Below are 14927 nucleotides of genomic sequence, written 5' to 3'. Positions count from 1 at the left end.
CAGGAAAGAGGAAAAGAGAAAGGGGAACATGGCGCACACACTCAGGAGTGCTGTCGAGGGCCTGGGGCACAGTGCTGAATCCTAGGGCAGGGAAGAGTACAGCTGTGGCCAATCCTAGGGGGCTGTAGCTTTCTCTCAGCCTCATACATACAAACAAAGCCCCTAGAAAAAAGGGGGCTTTTCTGAATACAGGAAGACAAAGGGTTAACCCAAACAATAAAGAAAAAAAAAACGAAAAGGCTCCTGCTAGACACAAAATACTTCCTTTGAACTAGACTTAATCCAATTTCACTAAGTCAGCAGGCTGGGCTCTTCCAGGGGTGCCAGGGGTGGGGTCGTGGGTGTCACCAGGATATGGAGTATAACTGGAGTGAGACGGGATCAGCACTGGGGCAGACAGACAGGACACCCTCACCGTCTTTTGCCCAGACAGCAGACCCTCAGCCCTGTAAGCCACCGGGCAACTGACGCCCAGGCGGCACAAGGCAAGAAAGGCGGGTGGGACAGTTGCCAACACTTCACTGGTCCTGCAGGCGGCTGCAGAGCTCCCGCCGGCTCCGCTCGCCAGCCCAGCTGCGCGTCTTGAGGCGGAAGGTCTTCAGCTCATCCTTGAAGGCCTCATGGTTCATGGGCCGGTAGTCCTGAGGCTCACAAAAGGTCTAGGGCAGGATGGGATGGGTTGATCAATACGGGGAAATGGGCAACTTCGGTGGGGTGACCCAGTCCTCCCTACTCCTTCTCCTAGGGCTACCGCCTGGCCGAGCCCTTTCCCTGTAGCCCAGCCCTCCCACGGAGACTATGGCCACCCCCACCCATGGTACCGGGTGCTGTGGGAAGAACTCCTTGTAGCCGCCTTTGAGGATATACATCTCAGGATAGTAGAGGCTGGGGTAGTCATTGGAGGCTCTGTCCCGTTCCCGGATGAAACGGCACCTGGGACCAGCAGGGGTGTGGGGTTCAGAGCTGGGCGTGCAGTGGGGTGTACATCAGGGGACCTGGTCCCCGCGCCCACTCCTTTGAGGGCCTTGGGGAACCACAGAAGGCTTGAGTGGAGGAATGTCAGCCACAAGAACTCTTTGAGATCAGTCTGGCTAACTGGGTACAGAAGAGGTTGGGGAGACAGAAGGAACGAAGCAAATCAAGGGGGTTCTGTGTCCAGAAGACAGTTGCTCAATCTCTGTCAGAGACATTTCTCCTGGGCTGAGAAAGGGGAGGCAGAAAGGAGAGAAGTGGACAAAGTTCAAGAGGTAGATTCAGAAGGTCTAGACAAGGCTTGGTGAGGAGGAGGTGGAGAGAGGAAAGGACGATTGAACTCTGGAAGGGTCAGTGTCACTGAGGACTGGGACAGGGCCCTTGGACTTTAAGGACACTGATGGAGACTGATGGAGAATTAGGTTTTAGGGAGGGGGACGGCAAGGGACAGAGGGTAGATGGGAGGCCTGTTGGGAAGGACAGTGAGAGGGAGACAGGAGGAGGGTGCCATGCACAGGGAAGCGGGGATGAGGTCTGCTCCAAGGTATCAGGTGAGACAATAGGTCTAGGCCCAGATGGGGCCATGGCTGGGCTTGGGCCTCTTGGCCATTGGATGGCTCCAGCACCCGCAATCCCGGGCGAGGAAGGTCAGGAGCAGCACTAGCTGGCTGGGCGGAGCTGGGACTCACATGCGGGGACCCCGCTCAGATGAAAATTCACAGTGGAAAACGAGGATGATTCTCTTGTCCAGGCTACAGGGTGTGATGGGGCTCTGTAGCAGGAAGGTCTCAGCATCCCTTTCCAGAGGCAGGTTCACAGCAGTCTGCCAAAGGAGCCAGAGGTCAGGCCACAGCCCTAGGCCTAGGTAGGAGACCCTGCCCTATGCGGTCCCCATCTTTCAGATGAGTGACCCCACCTCCTGAGGGGCAGAATCCCATGAGAGGGTGCACCCACCCCCTACTGATTCATCCTCCGGGCAGAGGAAGGATAGAACTGGGTGAGTCTTCAGGGCCTCTCCCGTCACCCTGCCTCACCTTGATGTGCCCGCCTTCATACTCGTAGGGGTATCTGCAGTCCACAATCACAAACCTCTCCACGATGTTGCTGAACTTGCCTGTCAGCAGGGCCACCATCTGTAGGAGGCCACGGAGGTGGGTTCTAGCAGTTCAGGCTTGCAGGCAGGGGCTGACCCATGCACGTAGCCTGACCCCAGGGGAGGTTAACAAGCAAACAGAAGTCCCAAATGCACCAGAAAATAGCTCATGCCTGCATACCGTTTCTGGTGAGATGTACTTGAGGTCTTGGTGCTTTCCATCCACAGTCTGTAGGAGGAAGGCCTGAAGGGAAGAGGAGAGAGAGGGGAGAGAGAAAGTGAGATTGGTAAGATGGAAAAGATGGAGTTTTTTCCCAAGCCCAAAGGCCACACCTGCTTTGACCTTCAAATTCAGCTCTGGTTCTCATAGCAACCAAGAGGGGCCTCTAGGGTCTGATCCCCAGGGAACAACCTTCCAAGGGGAAATGAAGATGGGGAGAAGAGATGAACCCCCACGCCTCCTGCCCCCATGTATTGCCAAGCAAGCCCCAGGATGAGGCCCAAAGAAGCTCCAAGCAAGATGTTATGGTTTGGAAATGTTTTCCAAGGTTGAGACACCACTGATGCCCTGTACAGATTTGGGTAGAGTCGGGATATCAAGGAGAGTGAGAGAGAGGAGTCTAGATGAGAATAAAGGATAAGATGCAAAGGACAAAGCGAGGGGCCTCTGGGGAGAGACGGAGTTGCTGAAGCAGCTGCTGGGCTCAGGGGCCAGTCAGTAAGGGATCGAGCCTCCTGAGGGATCCCACTGCTAGTACCTTGGAGTAATCCCCGATCAGTTCTCGGTGGTCACTGTCCAGGATGTTCTCAATCTCGTCATGACACAAGGACTTTGAGCGGAGAACGCGGGCTTTCTGTGAGGCAGGTGGCAGCCAGGGTCAGGGGTGAGGCTGCCCCTCAGTGCCCCATCTGGCTAGGACCCCCCTTCCCTGCACCCTGTCCTCTGCCACAAACCCGGCTGAGAAGGACTTGCAGGGTGGACTTGGAGGGTGGGCGCTCAGCCCTGCCAAGCCCAGTCCCGCCCTAGAAGGAGGGCACTCACAGGTTCCTCAGCCTCCCGCTGCTCCTCCTCTGGAGGGGTCACGCTCCTTCTCCGCTTGCTCTGGATGGGCAGGTCCCTGTCCTGGGGCCGCTCCAGCCTCTTGAGGATGGGCCGGATCACGCTGCAGGGCATGGACGGAGAGCGGAAGAGCCGCTGGCACTTGCTGTACATGATGAGGTCCTGGCAGAGGTGGCAGGTCCGGGGTCAGAGTTTCCAGCCCCTGCTCTCCACCCCAAATCCCACCTGGAGGGTAGGGCCCCACCCCTCCAAATTCTGAGGGGCCTCTCCAGAGGCTCACCTGCTCCTCTTCCTTTTCTGAGGTCTTGACCAGTGGGGCACTAATGAGGCTCTCCATGCCTGGGGGGACTACATCATCCTCCTGAGGCCAAATCAGCAAGGATATGGTTATATTCGCAGGCAAAGGTCCAACCTCTAAGGCCCCGAGTCCTCCAGGATAGGCTTCCCAGTTCTCCCAGCAAACTTCAGGCCAGCAGCCCTCCCTGACCCTGCTCACACCTCCCTCACTTTGCCAGAGCACAGGGCAGCCCCCCAGAACTAGAAAGCTGCAGGGCCCCACTCGCTGCAGGGGCTTGCATAGAACTGTGAGAAGTGTGGCCATGCAGGAGGACCAGGCTTCCTTCCACCCTACCCATCTGCTCTTCACTGCAGCACCAGCCACCTCCTCTCCTCTGATTGGCCAGAGGTCAGGCTGTGACTCAGTTACCTCCAATTCTTCTTCTGACATTGAAGTGAGGTCATAGTCTTGCTGTAGGAGCTCAGAGCTCTCCCCTTTTCTGAGATCCCAAGGAGGGAGAGGTAGGGGGCCTGACAGGGCAAGGCTGTTCACCTTTAAGTCACTCTCCAGGATATCCACGAATCCATCATCTTCCTCGGCAGCCCCCTTGGTTGGGGTCAGGGAGAAGCAGCATCGGGCCAGGGGAGTCAGTTCCTCTACTTCCATCTTCCGCTCAGGGGTGAGACACTGTGTGGGTGACGAACAGACACAGACGACTCAGGGGTGGGGCCCTGAGGCAGTCCCCACCCCAAACTTTCTGAGAAAAGTTTCCCAGCGCCTCAGGGCTCAGGATCACCCTCAAGTCCCCCAGGCTGCCTTCACAGGCACCCGCCCTGCGTGCATGCCTGCCCTGCATGGGTCAGCTCTCCTGATATACCATCAGGTCGGGAGCCGAGCTTGGCCTCTGGGCAAAGGCTTCTCTGCGGCTGGCCCACTCTGCCAGGCTGGGATGGCTGGGATGTGTGGGCTTCCCCGGCATCTTGAAGACAAATCCATCCTGCGGGCAATACAGGGAGCGGAGGGGGGTGCGTGATCAAATGCCAGAGAACCATCCCAGCAAGCCCCCTTCTCTCCCTGGAGTGCTCCCACTCTGGTCTTCTGGAAGCGCACATTCTCTTTGTCCTCCCTAGAGCTGTGGGCAGCTCGGCCACATGCTTCACTCTTCCTCCAGGTGCCAGGCGCTTGGGAGTTGGTGATGTTCCGTAGCACAGGGCTGTGGCCCAGAAGCCTCCCCTAGAGAGCCAGGAGGGCAGCAGGTACAGAAGGCTGCATTCCTCTGGTGCCAGCCCAGGCCCTACCTTCTCCCATCCCTCTTCCAACTCCCCCAGCTCCCCTGTCCACCTCCAAAGCCCCAGCTCCCACAGCCAGACCAGGGACACCCAACCGATTCAAGTCCACCCTCTGGGAACCAACCGTAGTCCCGCCTGCCCCTCCACAATCCTGGCCAGCGAGCCCGAGCCTCCTGATGGGCCTCAAGGACACTCACCGGCAAGGACTGGAAGCGTCGGATAGAAAACTGCTCACTGCAGAAGGAAACAGGGACACCTCAGGGCTGAAGAGTTGGGCCGTGACAGAGAGCATGCAGGGTTCCCCCTCCACCACAGAGCCCTGTGCACCCCTTTGGGAGGACCTGGGAAAGCACCCTCCCTGGGCCTACTCCACCCACAAGGGGCAGGGGAGCCTGCGTAAGGAAGGCCCAAGCACTTACTTTCGAATAACTCGGCTGGCTGTCTGGATGGCCTGTTCAAATCTAGGAGAGAGAAGGGTCCCATGCAACCCAGCTCCCCTCACAGCCCATCGCCCACCCCCAGCATTACGTTTTTAGTCCACACGGGCCAGGGCCAGGGTTCAGGCCAGGGGAAAGAGGAGGGAGGAAGAATGCAGACTATCAGGGGGCCCAGGTGTAGGGGAAGGGGAGATGAGAGGCAGCCTGGGATTTTAAAGGCTGCCGTGAATGAAGGAGGCCTGGAGAATGGCAGTGACAGAGACAGCTGGGGTAGGTTGCAGGGTGGCTGAGGAGTTACCAAGGCAACAGTCTCACCAGCCTGCCCACAGGCCTTCCACCTGTATGCAAATCACCTCAGCAGGGCCATATGGCTGCCAGGAAAGGCATCCATCCATCCTATGATGACAGGCCTTGTCCTGACAATGTGGATATCTCCAGGGCCTGGATGCCAGAAAGGCTGGGCTTCCGTCCCTTGTGTGGGACTGTCCTGGATCCTCCAGGACAGGGGCCTGGTTCAGTCTGCTGTACCAGACCCCCTAGCGACAAATGTGCAGGGTCACAACCTCTCCTCCCTCCTGTGGAATTTTCCAGGACCCAGACTCTGTCCTACCCCCTCCTCCTGCCTTAGAAGAGGCCAGCAGGCAAAGAATTCCAACAGATGTTCCTTCTGAGGCTAGCTATGTTACCAGAAACCACCTGCCAGGCGGGGCTTTTGTGTGTCTATGTGCACACACACACACACACACACACACACACACACACACTTCTTTCTGTGTAACCATCAAAGCAGGTGCAGTGGTGGTGGGGGGAAATGAGGGCTAAAGTGTCAGGGGGATGCCCCTGCCCCGAGTAGGGGGGTGGCTGTGCCCAGCCAACCTGGCATCAGGATGACCAATTTAATTGGCTTGGTTTTCAGTCTGCACCTGGGCCCTGGGGGTAAAGCAGGGACAGTCCTGTGTTACCATCAAAACCCAACGTGCAGTCCCCACACCACCACCCAGTGCTCTCCCCATTTCCTGTTTATGAACAAACCTGCAGCCCAGCCCAGTCTGATCAAAGGCAATGGGAGGAAAGACAGCCCCTGCCCTAAACCCAAAGCCACAGTCCCTTAGCCCAGGCCAGGGATACCCAGCTGTTCCCAGTAATGCCTGACAGCTGCTCTCCCTGCTGGGGCATGATCAGCTGGATGGGAACAGCTGTGCTTTGGAAGGTACTACTCATGCCCCACAACCAAGAATCAGGGAACTATACTGAGCACAGCCCACCAACTTCTCTACTCCCCCTCACCAAAGGCCTGGTCCAGGGGTTGGCCAGGGGGTCAAATGTCACTGAAACCAGAGGTTACTGATAGGATGGCCAAGGGCCAAACCAGCTTGCAGCAACTGTTTTGTTTGGCCTAAAGTAAATTAAAAACTTTGAATTAGTTGGACCATATTTTCCTACCACCCCGGCCCTGAACCCACTCTAACCTGCTCCCATGAGAGCAGACCCTTCCCTGAGACAAGGAGCAGAATTCCAGGACATGGGAAGGTCAATTAGTGCCCCCATTGGGGATCCAGAGAGGTCTGTTTTCTCTCCCAGGATTCCCAGTGAGTTTAGGGTAGAACTGAGATTCCCCAGGGCAGGTTCCCCCTCCTTGGTAGTGTGGTCCCTCTTCTCTACTCACGTCTGCTCCACCACCTGGGGGTCCATAGGGCTGGGAGAGTCCATGCACAGACCTGAGGACAGAGTGCATTGGTTTGAAAGTGGTGCCATTTCCTGCACACTTTCCCCCACCATGTCCCAACCCTATTCAGAAAAGGGAAAAAAACCTGTTGTTATTTTAGGTCTTGACATATTAAAAAATGAAACAAAACCCACCCATGGACCCCAAGGGCTGACACACTGCCAAATCACACAGGGCTCCACTCCCTGTTTTACTATGGAAACTCCTCCCTGTAGGCTTTAAACCAGAACTCTGCTAAGCATTTTTCTAGAACTGGTTTAAAATAATCTGTTCTAGAAAAGATAATGGCTTTTTAAAGGAAAAAGTTAAAGCTGAAGGCAAGTGAATGTTATAAAATGACAGACTTTCAGCCCTAATGCCTCCCAGGTGGGGCTGTGGTTCAGGACTTTGGCGCCTGGTTTTAAATAGGTAAGATCTCATCTCCCGCAGAGGACCCCACCCAACACCCACCTTGCCCAGCCAGTCTGTGCTGGGCGTGGTAAGCCCCACCAGAAGTGGGCAGAGGGAGGCTGCTGGGCCCACCAGGTTGTGGTAAGGATGTTAGTCTGATCAGTAGTGAAGTGGGGAGGCTAAGGCAGCCCCCCAAACTCCCCTGGCACCCCTGGGCCTCACCTGCATCAGAAGATTCAGAGGACTCAGACGACAGGGAGGATTCAGACGCCCGACGGGACAGGGATAGGCATGTGAGCAGGCTGCCTACCTGACTCTTTGGGGTCTCGCTGGGAAGGGAGCAGGGACCCAGGGAAGGAGAAAGGTAAATATGGGGCTCAAGGGCTGGTCGGCCCATGTTCCCACCAGCCACCCACCTCTGGAGGGCCCATCCAGCCTCTGCACTGTCCCAGGGAGGTGATGGCATCAAGGGCCTACCCTCTTCTCAGGCCTTCTACAGAGACTCTAAGTGTCTTCTCTTTGTTGATTGATTTAACGTTCTCCTGGGTGCAGGGGAAGGTGAACCCAGAGCAAGAGCAAGGAGGTAGGCTGGAGGAGGTGGACTGGGATCATCCTGGGGGATTGTGGGGCAGCAGACAGCCCTGGAGGGCCTTCCCCTAAACTCTTCAGGCCCCTACCCATCCACAAGCCTTTCTGGAGGAATGGCCAAGACTGGTCTTTATTGCTCCAAGGACAACCCAGGCTGGAGCTGCAGGCTTGCTCGGGGAGCAGGACCAGAGTTTAACCCCTTAACCCCAGGAAAGAACTGGGGGTGGAGGGAACAGGGCCACCCTCAAGTTCCCCCTCCAGACTCAGAATCCCCTGCCTGGGGCAAAATGGTGGAGATTTGGGCTGAGATTAGGAAGGCAGCATGGTGGAGGTGGGCAAGAGGGTCTCCAGAGGCTTGTGCGGGCCAAGAACAAGTCACCTGGAGGGTGTGAACAGCACAGCCCTAGTCCTGGGCCCCTGAAGCAGTCTCTGTCCCGGATGCCTCCCCATTTGGCACCCAGGCAGGGCTCCCAAGAGGCCCGGGACTAAACCCTAATGCGGGCCTCTCACCCCCCATCCAGTATCCTTGGGGCGCCCTACCTGCCGAGCCCGGCGAGGTCGTGCATGGTCTGGGTGAGGGTGGTGACCGGCGAGGAAACGGCGGCGCGCTTCGGAGACCCCAGGAGGCCATGAGCCCCCAGCCGGAGGCCCGGGAGGTGGCCGGGACGCTGGGCGCCACCGCGCACGCCGGCCGGACTGAGAGGCGAGGCTGCCGCGGGCTCCGGCTGGGGCAGCTCCATCTCAGTGGGGCGGGAGGGCTGGGCGAAGGGCGACCCACAGACGCCGGGCACAGCTGGCCGGGACGAGGTAGGGAGCCGGCCCGGGGTGGAGGGGGTAGGGAGGGAGGAAGAGCTACGGGGCCGGAGAGAGGGAGGAGAGGGAAACGGGGAGGGTGGGGAAGGGAGGAGGGACGCAGGGACCAGCCACCAGCCCGAGAAGCCTCTGGCAGAAGCTGCCACCTCCACCTCCTTATATATTCGAAAAATAACAGCGGCCGCGCCGCCGAACGCCACCAATGGGGGTGCGGGTTAGAAGAGAGGCGGGACCGAGGGCGGAGCCCGTGTGGTGGAAGGCGCGGAGGCTGGACCAGCCGGGCCTCGCCCAGTTCCAGGCTTTGGGTGGGGTGGAGGAATTAGGGTTTCTCTTACACCCCTCGCACTCCCTCCCAGCTACGGTTCGAGGAGCCTGGCTTCTCAAATTCCGCTTCTCAGTATGTGGTTTGGAGCTACACCACCCTCCCCGCCCCCCCCCCCCCCCCCCCTGCCCCCCCCCCAGGAGGCAAGTGCTAGCCTGCCAAGTCCACTCACTTTTCGAGAAAGTGCTGCAGACCTTGTCGTCGCTTCTCAATGAATTCATCTGAGCTGCCAAAGAAGGTTGACTTCCCAGGAAGTTCAGGTACAGGCCTGTGGGATCACATAATGTAACACGCCCAAGATAAGTAACATCCAAGACACCCCCCCCCCCCCCCCCCCCCCCCCCAGCGAAGAGGGTGTGTAGAGGGCCTCCAGCGAAGAGGGCCTCAGAGGATGCGACAACACCCGAGGGTAGCCTCAGAGGGACCCCCGCCTTTTAACATCACTCGCAAGCACCGGTTGGCATCTTGAGAGCCTCCATTCCCGGAGTCTGCAGAATACAGTTGTGCTGTGCGGTCTGTTTTCTCCATTCCACTTTACAGACGGGGACAATGAGGCGTAGAGAAGTTCATTAACTCGTTCAAGGTCACATGGTTGTGCAGATGGTGGAGTTGAGATTCACCCCAGGCGCCTCTACTCCCGCAGCTTCCCTGACCCTGCAACTGGCAGCTCAGAGCAGCCCCAAAGCGTAATTCCCGCGGGGAGCCCCCAGTGCGGGAGGTGGACCCGCGGTGGGGGCTGACACGTAACTGATGGGTGCTTCCATAGCCTCTGATTAGATGTGATGCCAAGGGATCCAGTTTTCTCCCGCAGCCCCAGAGGAGGCTCTAATGGTTGGTCTAGCCATGAGTTTTGGCCGTGAGGGCCAAAGAGGGTGTCAGCAACCTCAGAACCCAGTTATGGAATTATCTCATGCCCACTGACGGTTTGGCTAATGTGATGCCAACGTTTAATTGGTGTTTCTTTAATCAGGGAGGCTGAATTTGTCACTAGTTTTAACTGAACATCTTCTAATTATCTGATCACCTCCTAGGGAGCCATCTTTCCTGGACCGTGGTGGGAAGGCTGAACCCAAAAGTGAGTGGGTGGTAAGCTACTCTTGCACCCCATCTCCCCCGGGGAGAGGTGCCCTCTGGCTTGTCAGGTCGCAGCTCAGGAGTGCTGGAGCTGCGGCCTTGAGTTCCTTCCCCTGCAGCCCCAATCCTTCAGGCCAAGGAGCAGTGGGTGGGGGTGGCAGAAGGGAGGGCATGGCGGTAGGGGGTTGGGTGGGCCAGGAGACATGTGGAGGGAGGGAATGGGAAGACCCCAATCCCATGTGAGAGGGGTGAGGAGGGTGGGGACATGACAAAAGTATGTCTCCCACCCCACCCAAATCTTCAGGGCCCCTCCCCAGAGGCAGTCACTACTATAATTTGTTGCATATTCTTCTGGAGTCAGTCTAAACAGTCCTAGCTAATAGAAACAAAAGGGGAGGCACAAATATGAGCCACATATGTAACTTAAAATTTTCTAGTAACTGCATTTAAAAAAGTGAAAAAAAGGACTTCCCTGGTGGTGCAGTGGTTAAGAATCTGCCTGCCAAGGCAGGGGACATGGGTTTGAGCCCTGGTCCAGGAAGATCCCACATGCCATGGAGCAACTAAGCCCATGTGCCACAACTACTGAGCCTGCGTGTCACAACTACTGAAGCTCGCTTGCCTAGAGCCCGTGCTCTGCAACAAGAGAAGCCACTGCAATACGTCCACACACTGCAACAAACAGTAGCCCCCATTCGCCACAACTAGAGAAAGTCTGAGCACAGCAATGAAGACCCAATGCAGCCAAAAATAAATAAATTACAAAATAAACAAAGGAAGGGTGTTTAAAAAACAAAAAAAAGGAAAAAGAAACTTTAATATTTTATTTAACCTATTTTAAAAGTTATCATTTCAACATGTTATCAATATAAAAAATTTTAATGAGATGTTTTACATACTTTTTTTTGGTACCAAGCCTTCAAAGTCCAAGTGCATTTTACACACACAGCACATCTCAATTTGGACTTGCCAGAATGTTTTATACCTTGCTTTCTTTTACTTGATATATTTACTCAATTCCCTAATGCTGAACATTTATTTAAATGATGCAACAGATATGCATAGAATGAATTCCTAAAGAGAAACTGCTGGAAGGAATGGGCTTTATTTATCAAAATCTCCTTTTCCCTTTCCTGAATCTCATTTTTTCAATCTGAGTTATTGAAGAACAGGGACCAAGTCATTTACCTCTCCTCCCGTCTCCCAGAACCTTGAATAGGCCCAAGCCCAAGGTTGGTCTCTAACCCCAATATCCTACTTCTAGAGATTTCTCTTAAGAAGAGATGTATGTTCATAATAACAATGAAAAATGGAGAGCAAGCTGAGTGTCCTTCAATAGGGAACTAGACAACAAAGGTGGTTCCTCTATACTGTGCAATAGCTGAAGCATTTAAAGAGAACAGGTATTGGGAGGGTCGGGATGCCTGGCACCTGGCAAGCCCAATAATAATTGCTGATTATTGAACGATTACCTATTGGGCTCTTGGAAAATGATCTTTTGGAGAAAGGGTTCCTAGAGTAAAAGAATTTTGAAAGTCATTGATGTAGATATTTATTGACATGAGGAGATCTTTACAATACGGGCTAAAAAATATTATGCCAAACGTGGTCCCATTAAAAATAATATGCACAGGGGACTTTCTGGTGGTCCAGTGGCTAAGACTCCATGCTCCCAGTGCAGGGGACCCGGGTTCGTGCCCTGGTCAGGGAACTAGATCCCACATGCCATAACTAAGAGGTCGCATGCCACAGCTAAAGATTCCACATGCCACAACTAAAAGACCCCCGTGCCACAACTAAGACCGGCACAGCCAAATAAATAAATAAATAAATTTTCTTTTTATCATTAAAAAAAAAATGCACAGATAAGTATCCTACAAGGGTATTCTCTGAGTGATGGAATTAATGGTGAGTAAATGGTTTTATCCTAAAACTTTTCTGTATTTGAAAATATCTTCCAAAGAACATAATTTAGAATAATATTATAATAATAACATAATTATAATTTTTAGATTAATTAAAAGAACATGATCTCCATCTGGCAGTTCCTCAAACATTTAAACATAGTTACCATGTGACCCAGCAATTCCACTCGTAGGTATATACCCAAGAGAAATGTAAACATATGTCCTTGCAAGTAAATATTTATAGCAGTTATTTATGATTCCCAAAAGGTAGAAACAACCCAAACGTCCACCAACTGACAAATGGATAAGTAAAATGTCATATATCTGTACAACAGAATATTATTCAGCCATAAAAAAAGAATGAAGTACTGATAAATACAATGTCATGGATGAATCTTGAAACATGAAGCTAAGTGAAAGAAGCCAGGCATAAAAGACACATATGATATTATTCCATTCATATGAAACGTTCAGAACAGGGAAATCTATAGACAGACAGTAAATTAGTGGCTGTTTAGGGCCAGCCAGGGAAGGGGCAGGGAGTGGATAGGGAGATGATAGCTAAAGGTTATGGGATTTCTTTACAAAGTGATGAAAATGTGCCATCTTTCCAATTCTCCACCTTAGGAATGTCCACAGTCCACCTTCCCTTCTCTTGGCCTAGGCTGTCCAAAGCTGCCCATGAGACCTATACCCATTCCACTTATGTCATCACTATCCTTTGTGCCTCTCAGCAAACTTTCCATTTTCCTTTTCATTTTATTATTATTTTTAAAACATTTTTGGCTGCACTGCACGGCATGTGGGATCTTAGCTACCTGACCAGGGATTGAACCCGCGCCCCTTGAAGTGGAAGTGCAGAGTCTTAACCACTGGACCACCAGGGAAGTCCTCCTTTTCATTTTAAAGAGCCTGTAGTACTTGCTATTGAAGAAAACTTGGAAGATTCAGCAAAGTAGAAAAAAAAAAGCTCATCCATAGTCATTTCACCCAAACAACCATTGATTATAAGTCAGGATGGGTGGGGAGGCAGGAGGACATACACGCACATGGATGAACCTCCAAAACTGTAGACTTGGTTTCCTGAGGGTTTGTGGGAAGGAGTCCTCAGCCAGGTGGTCCTACATTTACTTCTGCACAGGGACCTCACACCCATTATGGGCCAAGCATTGATCTGGCTCCTAAAGGAAAAAATCTCCCAAGTTTTCTTCTGGACCTTGTGATTGGAAGGATATTTTTTATGTCTTGAGGTGGGGGAAGGGGAAGAAGCTCTCTCTAAGTAAGACACAAAATCCAGAAGCAATAGAGGAAAAAACTGACAGACCTATCTACTTAAAGATTAAAAACTTCTCATATCTGAGATTCCCTAGGCTAAGTAAAAGGACAGTGGCAGACTGGGAGAAAATATTTGCAATATATTTAAAGATTTTATGTCCAGAGCATATGAAGAGTTCCTAAAAGTCAACAAAAGAGAAACAAGGGCAAAAGATATGACTATAAAATTCTCAGGCTTCAGATGGCCAATACACATATGAAAAGAGAAATGCACACTGAAAGAGCAGTTTCTTCCCTTGGCTTCCAGAACAGCATATGAGCTTGAATTTCCTCCTACTGCTTTCCCCCCTTCTTCCGCCCCCCCCCCCCTTTTTTTTTTTTTTTTTTTTTTTTTTTTTTTTTTTTTTTTTTTTGCGGTATACGAGCCTCTCCCATTGCGGAGCACAGGCTCCGGACGCGCATGCCCAGCAGTCAAGGCTCACGGGCCTAGCTGCTGCGCGGCATGTGGGATCTTCCCAGACCGGGGCACGGACCCGTGTTCCTTGCATCGACAGGCAGACTCTCAACCACTGCGCCACCAGGGAAGCCCTCTTGTTAGTTCTTTCTTGAGCCCTTAACCTTGGAGAACCCCGGCACTGTCTTTGGTGCTATTTTATTCTTCGTCTACACCCATTTTCTTGAAGCTTCATCCAGCCCCAGATCCTCAGCCTGTCCCTCTGGGTCACAGCCTTCCTCTCTGCCTACTCCTCAGGTTACTTTAAGATTTTTTTTAAAAAAACACTGCAATTCATTCATTGTTTAAAGAATTTGGCATGTTTATGTGTTTGGTGGAGGAAGAGGTTTCAGGGATTTGTATGTATGTATGCTTATGTACATACATGACATTATTTCTGTAGGTGCAAACACATTTATGGCTAAATGCATGGAACAGCACAGAAAGTGAGACACCTAGATGTTATCAGTGTTTATCTATGAATTGTGGGATCATCATCAACCAGATTTAAAACTATACTGTTGCTTATAAAAATAACCTAAATGTGTAACAGTAGGCCTCATCGATTAGTGTTCAACCATAATTGGAACAATATGCAACTATTAAAAAGTTTGTTGGCAGTACTTTATCAGTAAGGCAATATTTTCATCACTTGATGCCAGGTAAAACAGCAGGAGATGCCAATACACAGTCTATATCGTCTGATGCCAGTTTTATGCGATAAATTTTTAAAGAAAACTGCATGCGCCTAGAGAAAAGACTGGAAGTACATGTATCAAAATGTGACCTGCTTATCTCTCCAGGTGTTGGGGTGAAAGGTGCTTTTTAGTTTCCTTTACTTTTCAGTTTCCTAAAAAAAGTGGGTTATTTTTACCTTAATAAAATAAAAAAGACAAAACATAGTTGTTATTCTTTATAAGCAACAAATCGCTGCCCACCCGGCGCAGAGGCCGGGCACAGCAACCCGGCCCGCACCGTTGCCGGCGGGTCACCAGACGCCCGAGCGCTGGCCGTTCAAGCAGGCCGAAGCGCCCCCGCGCGGTCGGTCCGGGGCGGGGAGGAGGGTGGGCACGGAGGGCTGGAGGCGGTGCCGGGCGTCCCCGCGCTTCCCGCGAGATCCTGCTCTACCCGCTCCGCCCTGCTCGCCGCGCTCCCAGCTCCCAGCGCCGCGGCACTTCCTGCCTTCTGCTCCCGCGCCTCCCGCCCTCGCC

The 14927-nt window shown here is 52.9% G+C and overlaps 1 protein-coding gene across 4 annotated transcripts; it reads right to left on the bottom strand.

The window, feature by feature from the left end:
• Positions 1-430: 430 nt before the first annotated feature.
• CDC25B (cell division cycle 25B) lies at positions 431-8669 on the bottom strand. Of its 4 annotated transcripts, none has more exons than XM_007465418.1 (16): positions 8373-8669; positions 7467-7573; positions 6795-6846; positions 5111-5152; positions 4889-4925; positions 4513-4635; positions 4280-4399; positions 3955-4089; positions 3406-3486; positions 3108-3287; positions 2824-2919; positions 2247-2309; positions 2007-2105; positions 1662-1795; positions 822-933; positions 431-659 (listed from the first exon to the last, which is right to left on the bottom strand). In XM_007465418.1, exons 1-16 carry the CDS (start codon positions 8570-8572, stop codon positions 519-521), a joined length of 1722 nt encoding a protein of 573 aa, XP_007465480.1. In that variant the 5' UTR covers positions 8573-8669; the 3' UTR covers positions 431-518. The 4 variants fall into 4 exon arrangements, with proteins under 4 accessions (XP_007465480.1, XP_007465481.1, XP_007465483.1 ...); XM_007465419.1 differs by having other exon boundaries at positions 7467-7558; positions 8373-8572; XM_007465420.1 differs by lacking the exon at positions 4513-4635 and having other exon boundaries at positions 519-659; positions 8373-8572.
• Positions 8670-14927: the final 6258 nt, after the last annotated feature.

This window comes from Lipotes vexillifer, unplaced genomic scaffold, assembly GCF_000442215.2.
Source record: "Lipotes vexillifer unplaced genomic scaffold, Lipotes_vexillifer_v1.1 scaffold875, whole genome shotgun sequence".
Lineage (NCBI taxonomy): Eukaryota > Metazoa > Chordata > Mammalia > Artiodactyla > Lipotidae > Lipotes > Lipotes vexillifer.
The sequence above is the reverse complement of the archived record's forward strand: the minus strand, read 5'-3'. Positions and strand labels throughout refer to the sequence as shown.